This window comes from Pieris napi, chromosome 20, assembly GCF_905475465.1.
Source record: "Pieris napi chromosome 20, ilPieNapi1.2, whole genome shotgun sequence".
NCBI classification, from domain to species: Eukaryota; Metazoa; Arthropoda; class Insecta; order Lepidoptera; family Pieridae; genus Pieris; species Pieris napi.
Window position 1 is genome coordinate 3170754 of NC_062253.1, and position 12192 is coordinate 3182945.

The following is a 12192-nucleotide window of genomic DNA, read 5'->3' on the forward strand; positions in this document are numbered from 1 at the left end:
CTTGTTAATTCAATAGATAACTTGACATGTTATTAATTGTACAATAAAAGACAATAACAATATACATCTATATATTATACTTATTCAATGACAATTTATGAAAAAAATGTAATTTAACACATTAGGTTTAATGTCTGTCTTATTCAGACGTCTTGTTGTTGTAAAGCATTATAGAATAGTACTAATTATAATATATAACGCTGTATTTTAGGAAATAATTCGTTTGATAAAACGCATAGTAGATAATATTTTGTGTGTTGACTTTTTTCTTCCATAGAAATAGATTAATGCCACGTTAATGGTATATGAACATCTTAAGCGACAATAAAAAGATTAAACCTTGTTACTAATGTTTAACTATTGTGCGCTTTGTTCTGTCTATCATTTGTGTTTAACCGCCAAAATATACAACTATCATTTCCAGAGAGTAAATAATTCATGGCTAGGTCTATGGTTCACAATTATAAAGTCTATTACCGTGTCATTTTAAAACCTAAATACTTTTTAGGAATTATTTATTCAAAAATTAACGACGCAATAAATTTAATAATTAATAACAATGTATTCAATATGTTTTGTGATAAAATAAAATATTAGGTGTGTATTTATTGAATATGAGATGTTATTTGAATATTGTTTTATTTCTTCCTGCTCATTAAATACAAAAATTAAATCAATATTGATTGCCGTCGTCGAATAAATCGTAGACCCTGTACTCCATTTTCGATGATACAACTCTTATGTTGTTAGGTACAGCATTTACTGATCACCCATATTGATTACACATAAAAAGATAAATAAAAATAAATACTTATAGGGGAAAGAAAAAGTCATTATAAATAAAATATACTGCTTTAATATATGCCTACTATAAATTATTGCGCGTAAATTTTTTTTCATATAAAAATAATTGGCAATAAATTCAAGAACAAATTACGCAGTATTGGCGCCTAATTGGCATACAAGCGTCCATTTTAGGCGCCATGTTGCGAAAATGGCTGCCCTCATTCACGCCTGCGTCTTGCTCGTACTATGTATCATCTGGCTAGAGATAACTGTATGTAACAAATTAAATGATAACAATTATAACACTTATCTATATAAAAATAACAAAATGTGTTAATATCTCGTTTCTGTATTTAATAACATAGATACCATACCACTCTAATAGCATCACATGCGTAGATCTAACGTAAAAAGCGCCTTTTTTGTTTCCATATTTTGACATTATATTGAAGTTTACCAAAATTAGCTGAGGGCTAAAGAAATATGACTATGTCAATTCTTAAAATAAACTTTTTATAAAAAAATATTTTGAACCACATTTTTTTAAGTCTTTTTTTTCGAAATAGAATTAAGCGTCGTAAATCATTTTCGTTTTAAAAAGTGTATTATCTAATATTAGTAAGTAATTAGCGCCTCGGCACCCATTATAGTACCCATACAATATAAGAAACCACCCATGCTGCCTGGAACCCAACGAAAATTTAACATTGGCAATGATAATAGACGCCTTCGAAATTTATGGACACGACCCCACAGATAAATTGGATAATTTGTGGCTCTACCAAAATGAGATGATGAGGATCAAGACAGCTGAAGATCAGGTACAAAATACAAATATATTATTTATACTGTGAATTCTTTACTTTCATAGTTAATATACATATAAACAGGGCACCCTTTTGAGTCTATATAATTTATCGTTCCTATATGCCCGTTAGTAAGTGATACCGCCGCCTATAGACACTTACATAGGGCTTGCCAGAGGGCTCGCAATTGCGTTGGCGGCCTTTTAAGGTACGATCTTTTCTAAAAGAACCCAAAGTCGAATTGGTTCGGAAATACTTCAGTGGGCAGCTGGTTCCACATAGTGGTGGTGCGTGGCAAAACCTGCCATAAAAACGCTCAATTGTGGAACGACCGACGTTGAGGTGATACGGGTGGAATTTCGACGATTTTCGACACCCTCAACGTCCGATGATGTAATTCAGCTGCAGGCTTTAATCCGAACACTACTTCTGAAAACTCTCCATCGTAAATGCGGTAGAAGATGTAGAATTATTATTTCGTTAGAGGTACAACCAAAGACCCACAAGTTTGTTGTCATTGGGAATAGTGTTCTCTCGACAGAAACATTCTTAAGTAAAGAGAAAGCATATAACATAAATTTGAACTTAAGCGCATTAACACTAATTGCAGACATTGAATATGTTATCACCACATTTTTCCTGATAATTTTCTAAGCTTTTCTCTTTTCAATCTATAATTTGTAGTAACCTTCAAATCTATCGTATTCTACCCATTATAATAAGGTTTTATTATTATAATCTCAAATCCTTATTCTTCATATGCTAAAGATATGTTTAATTAATATTTGTTTTAGTACTTAATTAACGAGCGGGTCCACATCGCGACTGACCATTTAGGAAGATTTATAAAGTTGCATATTCAAGAATTGAAGGTAAATAAGCATAAAGTAATAAGTAATTGTACGAGCCAAGACTACATTTTGCTCACTCAGGCCTTCTTAGTTCTATGAGCGTAGCGATTTCCTAAATTGTCGGAGTTACGCCCCGAGAGTATAGCCAGACGTAGGCACTCTCTACAACTGTTATTTTACATTCATTTGTATCATAGCAATTCACTAAATCATGGGAGTTACGTCCCGAGAGTATATAGCCAGACGTAGGCACTCTCTTCAACTGTTATTTTACATTCATTTGTTTCATAGCAATTCACTAAATCATGGGAGTTACGCCCCGAGAGTATAGCCAGACGCCAGCACTCTCTTCAACTATTATTTTGCAGTCATTCGTTACATAGCAAGTAACATTTCATTATTTCGCTTATTTTGGGAACGCGAGTGGTTAATATAGAGTAAACTAAAAATCTTCTATTATATAAAGCACCCCGATGATCCAGGATCTGTACAGTAATTATAAATAGTTTCTCCTCAAGGGCGAATATTATGCCCAGTTTTTTTTCTACACGACTTCCATCCGCTTGACAGTTCATTTAACTTACTAAGAGACTTACTATGACAATTTGGTATCGGTTCAAAGGTTTATTTCTCAAAGAAATACATCCACTTAGAAAATTTTAATTTAAGTACCTTACCTTACCTTTAATATGTAGGTACCTACATCTTTTTATTAAATTCGGTTTACTTGCAAATTAATAACCTCTGAGAACTTATAGGTATTACTAATAACCCTTGACGATGTATTGGATAATATGTTGACGATGTACGAGAACCATAACTCAATCGGAGCTGAGAGGAGAGCCACTTACACTGGTGGACCTGTTCCAACCGAATTTTATATAAGTCAAGGTAATTTGCAACAATTTTCCATGGCGACGTTAATAGCGCTGATACCATGTACACGCGAGTAATAATAATAATAATTTCTTTGCATAAATATGGTACAAAAATATTAAACTAAATTCGCATATTCTGCCACACATGGAGTGCAAATTTGTCTTACATAATTAAAAGGTATTTTGTATAGTAGTTACATATGACATTACATTATCAAAGTAACTAATATATTAATAATCATTTTTATTTGGAAATATCTTTGGCGGGATTATTTGTTAATCGTTTAAAATCGTTTATAACTAACATAAAATTAGGGGTGTTGAGTCGCCAAAAAAATCTAACTTAAGTCAAGTTTAAGGCAAGTTACCTATAAAGAATATAAGTGTGGTCGAGCTATTGGATATTACCGGAAATGAGAAAGTTATATTACCATTTATTAGTGTGGGAAAAACTAAACGGAACATTTATTACAAAACTAACGTATTACAATTTGTTGGATACAATTTTGATTGCTAACATTTGGTTTGCGCTTCTAATTATTATTTAAAATCTTTATATATATAATTCTTCTGTGAGTGTGTATGTCACTGAACGTCACTCAAACGACTAGACCGATTTTGATGAAATTTTTTGTGTGTGTTCAAGGGGATCTGGGAATGGTTTAGATTCACAAATCAGCCCGCCAGATGGCGCTGCAGTCGGTACTTTCATACTTTGCTTTACTAATTGCTTGAAATATCATGCAGGACAACGTCTGTCGAGTCCACTAGTATATATATATGTATCTTAACTAATGTTAGGTTCCATAACTCACGCTTGATACATTTTCTTTAATTATCTTTCTTCTTCAGAATACTACTGCGGCAAAAACGTGTATTTATTCCTATCCGAACTGTATAGTGACATATACAACATTGGAAAAGGGATAGCGCCATACTGTAAAGACAGATCCTTCGTGTTTCTTGGTTTCCTACATTATCATGATGAGCAAAAGTACTACCTCCTCGATGATCCGAGCATTTCCTTCCCGACAGACAATTATATGCATGGTTTAGAGTGTCACATGGGCGTTTGTATATTTAGGTATGTATTAGTAATAAATATCGTTTTTACTTGATATTGTCCAAATCTGAGGAACAGCGCTGATACTCTGTAGCTTCCATTAGCGATAAATAGCGATTTCGTGATCTCAACATCCCGACTATCGTAAGCAATTACGATATGGTTATTTCAATATCTGTAGATGTCTAAACCTTGAAATCGCATTTCAAAGAATTTTTTTTTACCTAACTATATTTTGTCTATACAAAAAAGCAAAATGTGGTATACTTATCAATGTTATAATATAAAAATCAGTACTAAAACTACCCACTTAAATGGTTCTAAAACACTAAAGAATTAAAAATCATTTTTACTTTTTAACCGCCCTATAAATTTAATTTATTTAGCTTTTATATACATTTCTATTACAAAAATTCGTCTCAACTGTACTACGTAATATTGATTACATCAATATGTAATTCCTCTAATTGAATACCCGCAAAACATTCAACTTATTAAAAATAAGATTTCTGTACACACCAATTTGAATCAATAACTATTGCAATGTTCCAAGGCATTTCTTATAGCGATGAAGAAATTACAGATTTCCCTTTAATAAGCTACTACAGCGGGAAAGAGACGTCTCAACTCTACCCAAGGCGATAGTCAAATGCGGTCTAATAATGTACAAATTACCGCCACTCTCGGCCGCTGCGTGCATCATTGCTTCCGGTTCATTTATTTTGGATTTTAATATTCAGGGTCTGAGATACCGACATTACGATTTCTTACTGGTATGTATATTTATAATATTTTAAGTTAATCTTAATTGTGCCTCTAATTGAACAAATTGAACTTTAATAATTTGTAATAATAATAAGGGATGGTAAATTATGTATATTAAGGCCGATTTACATTATCTTAGTGTTTAGGAGAGTGCTTTAGTACAACTTGAAAGGCAAGTTCTTTAGCGTAGCGTTTACATGTTTCAACTAAAGTACTATCCTAAAGCACTCTCCTAAACACTAAGATAATGTAAATCGGCCTTTACTGGTTTGCAGACAACCCCAAATGGTAACACATATTATACTAAGGAAGCTAATACGCCGCTTGTGTGCGACCATCACGTGTGTGAGTGGAATTACACTAATCATTATGGAGGTAAGAATAATATTAGAAAACAACAGTCTACCCTCAAATTTAGGCATATTTTTGAGAAATAAAATCTGCCTTAACTTCTTTCTTCTTTTTTTTATCTCGTTTATGGTTTTTTCCCATAAAGACCTCATATGGTTAAGACCTGTGAGTATAAAACCAAGTTAAACAAAGGACAAAACGTTTGGTTCATTGTTAAGAACGAATGGTTTTGTCTCTCTTGTTTCTTATTTACCTGAATGATTGCACACCATAGTAATTTTAAGGTCCTGCCTTGCGATTCTGTAACTCACTTTTCGAACTCTCACAGCGGTTTTCGCAAAAAAATGACTGCTTCACGACTGATTTGAACGCGAACGCGCTGCGAAAACCGCTGTGAGAGTTCGAAAAGTGAGCTACAGAATCGCAAGGCTGAATTGAAATTCAAATTATATTTCAGGTCCATTTTTAATACCCGGTGATCCGGGAACGGGCATTGACGCGGTCCCGCCCTACATAGAACCCACGCCTAAACCAGATGGCTTTGACGAAGAAAATATCACTGTTCCTTGTATGTTGCATTTTACTTATCATTTATATAGATTATTTTTCAACACTACAAATTAGTTGTTGGTCATTTAAACTTAAGGAAATTATGGCTGTATTAAAAAAGGCTAAAGAAATTATGATTTATAACGTAAATATCAATTTAAACAATGCAGTGCTTTCAAATGGTGAAAGAATTTTATACTTTTGTGTTCATTTCATAATAAAAAATAGTATGGCATGAACACAGTACATATGAATCTAGTATAACATTCGTAATGTCTTAATCATGAAGAAATTTTGGTTTGTAGATATCCTAGAAGGATGTTTGTTCATGTACCCACCAAACTATGGCTCTATAGCTGGGAAGAGCTATTTGGATACTGTGGATTTGCACGATGACAGATTTACATGCAACGCCGCAGGAGGCACTAAGGTATGTGAAGACATTGACTTTTGCTATACTTATCAGCGCATTGCATTGAAGCAAAGTATCAATAATCAAATTATGGTGAATCAAATATGGTATAGATTTCACCGCTATAAAGCGCAAATTCAGCCCCACATGGAGTGCCTACTATTCTCACCTCTGGGCGGGAACTCCCCAGTACCAGCTCCTTCCGCATGTCCGTATACAACGAAGAGGAGATTCGAATCGACAACGACCAGTTCTTTTACGTGCGGCTTGATCCCTTGGCAATGCGTAGAGATGTGGGGTCTCTCTGCATCTTCTACCGCATTTACCACGAAGAGTGTTCAGAGGAGTTTTTCGGACTAATACCTGCAGCTGAGTTTCATTATCAGACGTCAAGGCAGAATATGAAATACCATCCATTTCACCTCGACGTCCGTCGTTCCACAACTAAGCGTTTTTTTAAGGCAGTGCCGTACCACTACTATGTGGAACCAGCTGCCCACTGAAGTATATAATTCGACTTAGGGTCCTTCAAGAAAAGAGCGTAGCAAGCCTTCTGGCTATCTTAGTGTCCATGGGCGGCGGCATCACTTAACATCAGTTTAGCCTCCTGCCCGTTTGCCTTCCCTTTTACATAAAAATAAAGAAAATCCAGAATTATACTTCTTTACCTTCAGGACATTGTCGCAAAAGCTTTACATAATACCATTTGTTTTCAGGGTTTATACTGGTACCCACAATGGATGGGTGCCATGCCTCATCATCCATATTCCCCGCTAACAGAGGACAAGGGTAGTTTCGACTCACCTGGCTCATTCTACCCTCATCAGAATTATGACATGGAGGATGATACAGATACCTAAAGCGAATACAATATTTGAAAACTTCTTTGGTTTTAAAATCTTTATATTATTCTATTCCATGCTCCTGGGTATGCCGACATTAGACTTAAAAATTATTTTTACAAAATTTCAATTTTCAATGGGTCTGGAGTTGGAAATTTATTTAATTGTAGACTTATCAAGTTTATAGTTCATATTCAAGTTATCCTTTAAAAAAAAGGGTGCGTGTACTTATGTACGCGCGTAAGAAGTTATACTTCTTTGGCATTATTAAAAAGTTTTTGATTGCATGCAAATAATTACTTACAATTAAATAATCAAAGACTGGAAAAGAAGTCATTATAGTCAATAAAGTTCAGTTTACATTTGAAAAATTAAATAAACAAATATTTATTATTATTCTCGTATATTAAGTGTAACATAAATTCTATTATTATTTGAATGTTGCATCCAATGCCGTAGCATCTTCAGTGGGCAACTTCATTCTGTTAAATTTGTGTCATTGTAAAATTTCACTCTCATCAATTTTTCATAACGCGCCTAAGGAAGTAAACTTCAAAAAAGATAAGGAATTTCTAGACAATATAAGAAACCTATAATAAAATAATAGTATATATTTCAAAAATATGAATAACATTTATATAATAGCACTTAGCACATTTATATATAGGTCTCCAAAAATTGTCTCTCAACTTTGCTTCCTCGTGGCAAAACAAAGAATGCAGGTGTCCCTGCTTTTAATTCAAAATACTTTGTTGTAAGTAAATCGCCAAGACTCCGTGATGGATCAACCACATGGGGCATTTTATCCCAACCTTCAAAATAAACATTGATAGATCCTGAATTATATTTATTTTCCTCGTCCCATGGGGCTGGGAACAATTGCTCTAACTGGTTTATCAAAGAAACAGTTTCCGGACAGGCCTTTATGAAGTCTGTCATCTGATATTCAGGGTACAAAAGCAATAACGGCCACTTCAGCACTCCCTTTTCCAAATGTACTATTGAGTCCTGTGCGCCTGGTAAACATGGCTCTAATTTTGACAAATCAATGTCATCTTCATCTTCACAGTTTGAAATCTTAATGCCCCTTTCAATAATTGTTTTAACTATTACACTTTTAGTTTCTTCCTTTTTCTTTTCTCTTCTCTCCTTTTTCCTTGTATCTCTTTCTTTTAGTAGTTTTTTCTTTTTAGCAGCATTTAAAAGGTCAATGATTTCTTTATTTTCTTCTTTCTCAAGTAGTTTACTACAATGCTCTACACATTTGTCATACATTGCAACTTCTAAAGCTGCTTTTGCAGCTCTAAGCCTGGCTTTACTATGTTCGGGATCAAATGCTAGTGCTCTCTCACTATCAAATAAAGCTGATCTATAATTTTTTAAATGCCAATGAGACGCTGCCCTATTATTATAAAGACTTGCATTTATTTCTGCATTATCTGATCTAACTTTAATGCCCTCAGTGTATCTGTAAAATAAAGATATAGAAATAGTAACAGTGTAGCTCAGTAGAGTAAAGCCACAAAATATAGCAATGGATGGAGGACAAAACTACAAAGGATGTTAGTAAATTTAAATTAAATACAACTTACCCCAATATAGCAAGTCGGTAATTCTTATGCTTAAAATTAAAGTTGCCATCTTCTTTATAGTTAGTAGCAAGTTCTAATGGTGTATTCTCTTCAGGATCATATTTAAGCTTTGCTAAACCTTCAGCTAATGGAGACATTTCATCACCTTTTGGAACAGTTTTCATAAAAAATGGATGTTTGTCCATTTCTTCCTAGACAAAAGGATTTTTATAATGTTTTTTCTGAAGTGTAGGTAAAGCGATCAATATGTACTTGAGATCGCGGTCTATATAGTATTAATAATAGCCTATAATATTATTGTCTAGGATAATAGCATCCCGTTTTAAATAGGAATTTTTAAATTCAACATTTAACACAAAATACTGCTAAAATATTACCTCCCACCGATCTTCAGGCCATCCTTCCGTATATCTTTTCTTTTCTAAACCATCAATAAAATCGTCGAGCTCCCGATCTAATTTCTGACACAAAGCCACCCTCTCTTCTTCGGTCATACTCTTAGATTTATTTTCAACATTATCACCCATTTTATTAGATTATTTCAGTTTTCTCTTAATTGTAAACATAACCTCGCTTTGAAAGATTCTGCAATGCAAATTGAAAACACAATAATGAACATTGAACACACGAGAGAAATGTCAAGCATGATTATGAACGTCACAGTCAAAAGTACTCTGTGCTCTGTAGTTAGAATTAATAAAATATATATTGTAGAATTTGGTGTTATATCTCACTAAATAAAAATTTAAGATCGAATCGTGAGAATGGATTATAGGTATTCTGTTGTCATAATAACAAAATAATTCCAGTATTTATACTTAGAGACCAAATTAAAAATCAAACATGTGGAAAATATTTTTTAAATCAAACTCTATACTTACTAATACTTCTTCCTTAATCCTTATTTAAAATATAACTAATAAATAGTTTATTTCTTTTGTTTTGGATGTTATATCTACAAACCCATGGTTATTAAAAATTTATTAATATTAACAGATCAAATCGAAATGAGAAGATTGACTGATCAAATAATAATTGTCAAAATAAAATCAGCAAAGTAGGACAAGTAATAATGGTCTCCAGTTCTCTACTATCAATTCAAATTTTATAGTTTGCCACCACCGTGATGAAATACATTTTTTTTCTTCTAGATAGCCTTTACTTATCCTGTTTACTGTCAGCTTCAAGCAGTAATTATTTTTTAAGATATAGCATATATTTTTCTTTATAAACAAAGAATTAAAAAATGGAATTAGTTAAATATTTATAATTATTTGCCTAACATTTTATGGGCGAAAAAGACAATCGAATATTAATTCCAATTAAATAAATAGCCAGTAAGGTAATCAATATTAATAAATTTGATATAAAAGTAAAGCTGCCATAGATGTTAAACTACATCAAAGTTCCCTTCTTCCACTTATCGATATACTCGCTCTTCCTGCATTCACGTCTAGCAAAGTATTCTGGATACTGTGCTTTCTCCAGTGGGTGCCAATAGTCAAGAACCCAGTCTGGAGGAGTTACAACGCGCGCGTAAGCAACGCCGCCAGCAAGCCCAATCGATCTCGGAACTAAAAAGATAGAACCGTTACACTTATATAATATCAGATAATTAATAATTATATAAATTGTAATAAGCCAATACATTTATTCAAAGGATGAGGATTATTTTTTAGCCATTGCTCGCGTTCTCCAACTCGTAACAAACGACGCTGTTCCTTTGGATCACAGACGCACTTATTATCATCAAACTGTTTTCTCAGAAGCACTTGGTGATAGCGAACTATGAACCTGAAATATCACATACCTGATAGTTGACCAACTGTTAATTTCAGTAGAACAGGTTGGAATCAATTAATAAATAAGTGGTTTTAAAATTCCACTTTATAATATCTTACCTGGCTATGTAATAACCTTCAATAGTTCGCATACACTTCTTATAAAGGGTACACACTTTTTGTGCATGAGTTCGTAACTCGGGCGCGAAACTCATATTTTTAAATGTTGTTAATTGTTTTCATTAAAACTGAGATGTTCAATAGGCTTCTACAGCTCTTAAAATACAAAGTATGGTGTAATGTTACTGAGAAAATAAATGCAAAGGTCAAATTGACAAACGATTTTTTACGCTTCGATATATGGCCAGCATGCACATAATATTTTTTTGTTTGTGCTATGCACGATACATTTATATTTGAGGTAGGGCAATAATATAATATCAACTTTCCGGGTGTCTGCCAATGGACTTTGTATCCGGCTAATAAATAAATTAAAAAAAAAAAAAAACTTTCCGGGATCTCAATAAAATATTTATAATGCCCATATTCTTAAATGTCAATCAAACTTAAAAGTAATTTCAAACCATTTTTCTATATGAAGTTTGAATTACCATTCATAAATTAGAAATATACACATATATTATATTTAAATTAGAAAACAGCGTTTAATTTAAAAAAAACTCAACGTTTTTATTAGGATAGGACAGAGGAAGACATATTTACAGCCTACAGGCATGCGACGTCATAGTCGATACGACAAATTTTTAACCTTTTATTGTCACGTTACGTATAAAAACCAATATTTTAATTATACATTTTTAATAAATTAATTATTATTTTAAAGTTATTTTACTACATACCGATTTTTTAAGTCATGTTTCATACAGATTATTATTTTTTTTTTTTGATGCTGTCAAATAGTCAAATATGAAAGGACTTTTATTTCTAAGCTTTTATTATCTAATCTGTGAGTTTATTTAGATGTGTTTGACATTGAAATAGTGTGCAGTGTTGCCAACTTAGTGGATATTCCACTAGATCTGGTGGTTTAGATATACGTTTTAGCGGGCGAATTTTGGTTTTAGTGGCTAGTGGATTTTTCTAGTGGTTTACTTTGTTTCATTCAGTGGTATGCTACGACATTTAACCACTAGCACGAGTGATATCTTTACAGGAAAAGACGAAAACGTTTACCTTATAAAGGAATATTTTGTCATTATGTAGGCAACTCTGTAAAATTACGTTCGTTATTTTCGGGAATTTCCCGAAACAAGTTTATAAATTTCTTAAATTATTTTGATTATGGGCTTTATTCGTATGACTAATGGGTCAAATTTGATTTGAATTAAGTAATGAGATTTGTATGTGTTCGTTTCGTATGCATGCACAAAAATAGAAATACACAACACAGATACTTAGTAGTTTTGGTTATGCTATGCATCGGAGCGACCTTGTTTGTTTGCAAATGTTTAGTTTATTTTTAAAACAAAAGTTCCGGGATTGTTGGTTACGGGAC

General features: G+C 32.9%; 3 protein-coding genes across 4 annotated transcripts; 1 reads left to right on the forward strand and 2 right to left on the reverse strand.

Moving 5' to 3' along the window:
• The first annotated feature begins 935 nt into the window (after positions 1 to 935).
• Positions 936 to 7424, forward strand: LOC125059899. The gene is made up of 10 exons (XM_047664583.1): positions 936 to 1057; positions 1437 to 1607; positions 2387 to 2464; positions 3202 to 3334; positions 4174 to 4405; positions 4968 to 5157; positions 5425 to 5524; positions 5958 to 6068; positions 6355 to 6479; positions 7178 to 7424. The coding sequence occupies exons 1-10, from the start codon at positions 995 to 997 to the stop codon at positions 7319 to 7321; spliced, it is 1347 nt and encodes a 448-aa protein (XP_047520539.1). The 5' UTR covers positions 936 to 994; the 3' UTR covers positions 7322 to 7424.
• A 472-nt stretch (positions 7425 to 7896) lies between these two features.
• Positions 7897 to 9518, reverse strand: LOC125059870 (DNA polymerase interacting tetratricopeptide repeat-containing, protein of 47 kDa). 2 transcript variants are annotated; one of them, XM_047664510.1, is made up of 3 exons: positions 9273 to 9518; positions 8896 to 9086; positions 7897 to 8771 (listed from the first exon to the last, which is right to left on the reverse strand). In XM_047664510.1, exons 1-3 carry the CDS (start codon positions 9420 to 9422, stop codon positions 7961 to 7963), a joined length of 1152 nt encoding a protein of 383 aa, XP_047520466.1. In that variant the 5' UTR covers positions 9423 to 9518; the 3' UTR covers positions 7897 to 7960. The 2 variants fall into 2 exon arrangements, with proteins under 2 accessions (XP_047520466.1, XP_047520467.1); XM_047664511.1 differs by having other exon boundaries at positions 8896 to 9082; positions 9273 to 9399.
• A 629-nt stretch (positions 9519 to 10147) lies between these two features.
• LOC125059810 (NADH dehydrogenase [ubiquinone] 1 beta subcomplex subunit 9-like) lies at positions 10148 to 11091 on the reverse strand. Its single transcript, XM_047664430.1, has 3 exons — positions 10797 to 11091; positions 10544 to 10689; positions 10148 to 10469 (listed from the first exon to the last, which is right to left on the reverse strand). The coding sequence occupies exons 1-3, from the start codon at positions 10889 to 10891 to the stop codon at positions 10291 to 10293; spliced, it is 420 nt and encodes a 139-aa protein (XP_047520386.1). The 5' UTR covers positions 10892 to 11091; the 3' UTR covers positions 10148 to 10290.
• Positions 11092 to 12192: the final 1101 nt, after the last annotated feature.

Bases quoted from the DNA above. Each gene is read 5' to 3' on its own strand.
- LOC125059810 (XM_047664430.1), bottom strand. From the start codon at position 10,891: ATGAGTTTCGCGCCCGAGTTACGAACTCATGCACAAAAAGTGTGTACC. The intron at 10,690-10,796 runs GTAAGATATTAT...GTGATATTTCAG, and splicing joins GAAGGTTATTACATAGCCAG to GTTCATAGTTCGCTATCACC. The intron at 10,470-10,543 runs GTATTGGCTTAT...CTATCTTTTTAG, and splicing joins TCCTCATCCTTTGAATAAAT to TTCCGAGATCGATTGGGCTT.
- LOC125059899 (XM_047664583.1), top strand. From the start codon at position 995: ATGGCTGCCCTCATTCACGCCTGCGTCTTGCTCGTACTATGTATCATC. The intron at 2,465-3,201 runs GTAAATAAGCAT...GAGAACTTATAG, and splicing joins TGCATATTCAAGAATTGAAG to GTATTACTAATAACCCTTGA. The intron at 4,406-4,967 runs GTATGTATTAGT...AAGAAATTACAG, and splicing joins ATGGGCGTTTGTATATTTAG to ATTTCCCTTTAATAAGCTAC.
- LOC125059870 (XM_047664510.1), bottom strand. From the start codon at position 9,422: ATGGGTGATAATGTTGAAAATAAATCTAAGAGTATGACCGAAGAAGAG. The intron at 9,087-9,272 runs GTAATATTTTAG...CCTTTTGTCTAG, and splicing joins GGCCTGAAGATCGGTGGGAG to GAAGAAATGGACAAACATCC. The intron at 8,772-8,895 runs GTAAGTTGTATT...TTTATTTTACAG, and splicing joins TACCGACTTGCTATATTGGG to ATACACTGAGGGCATTAAAG.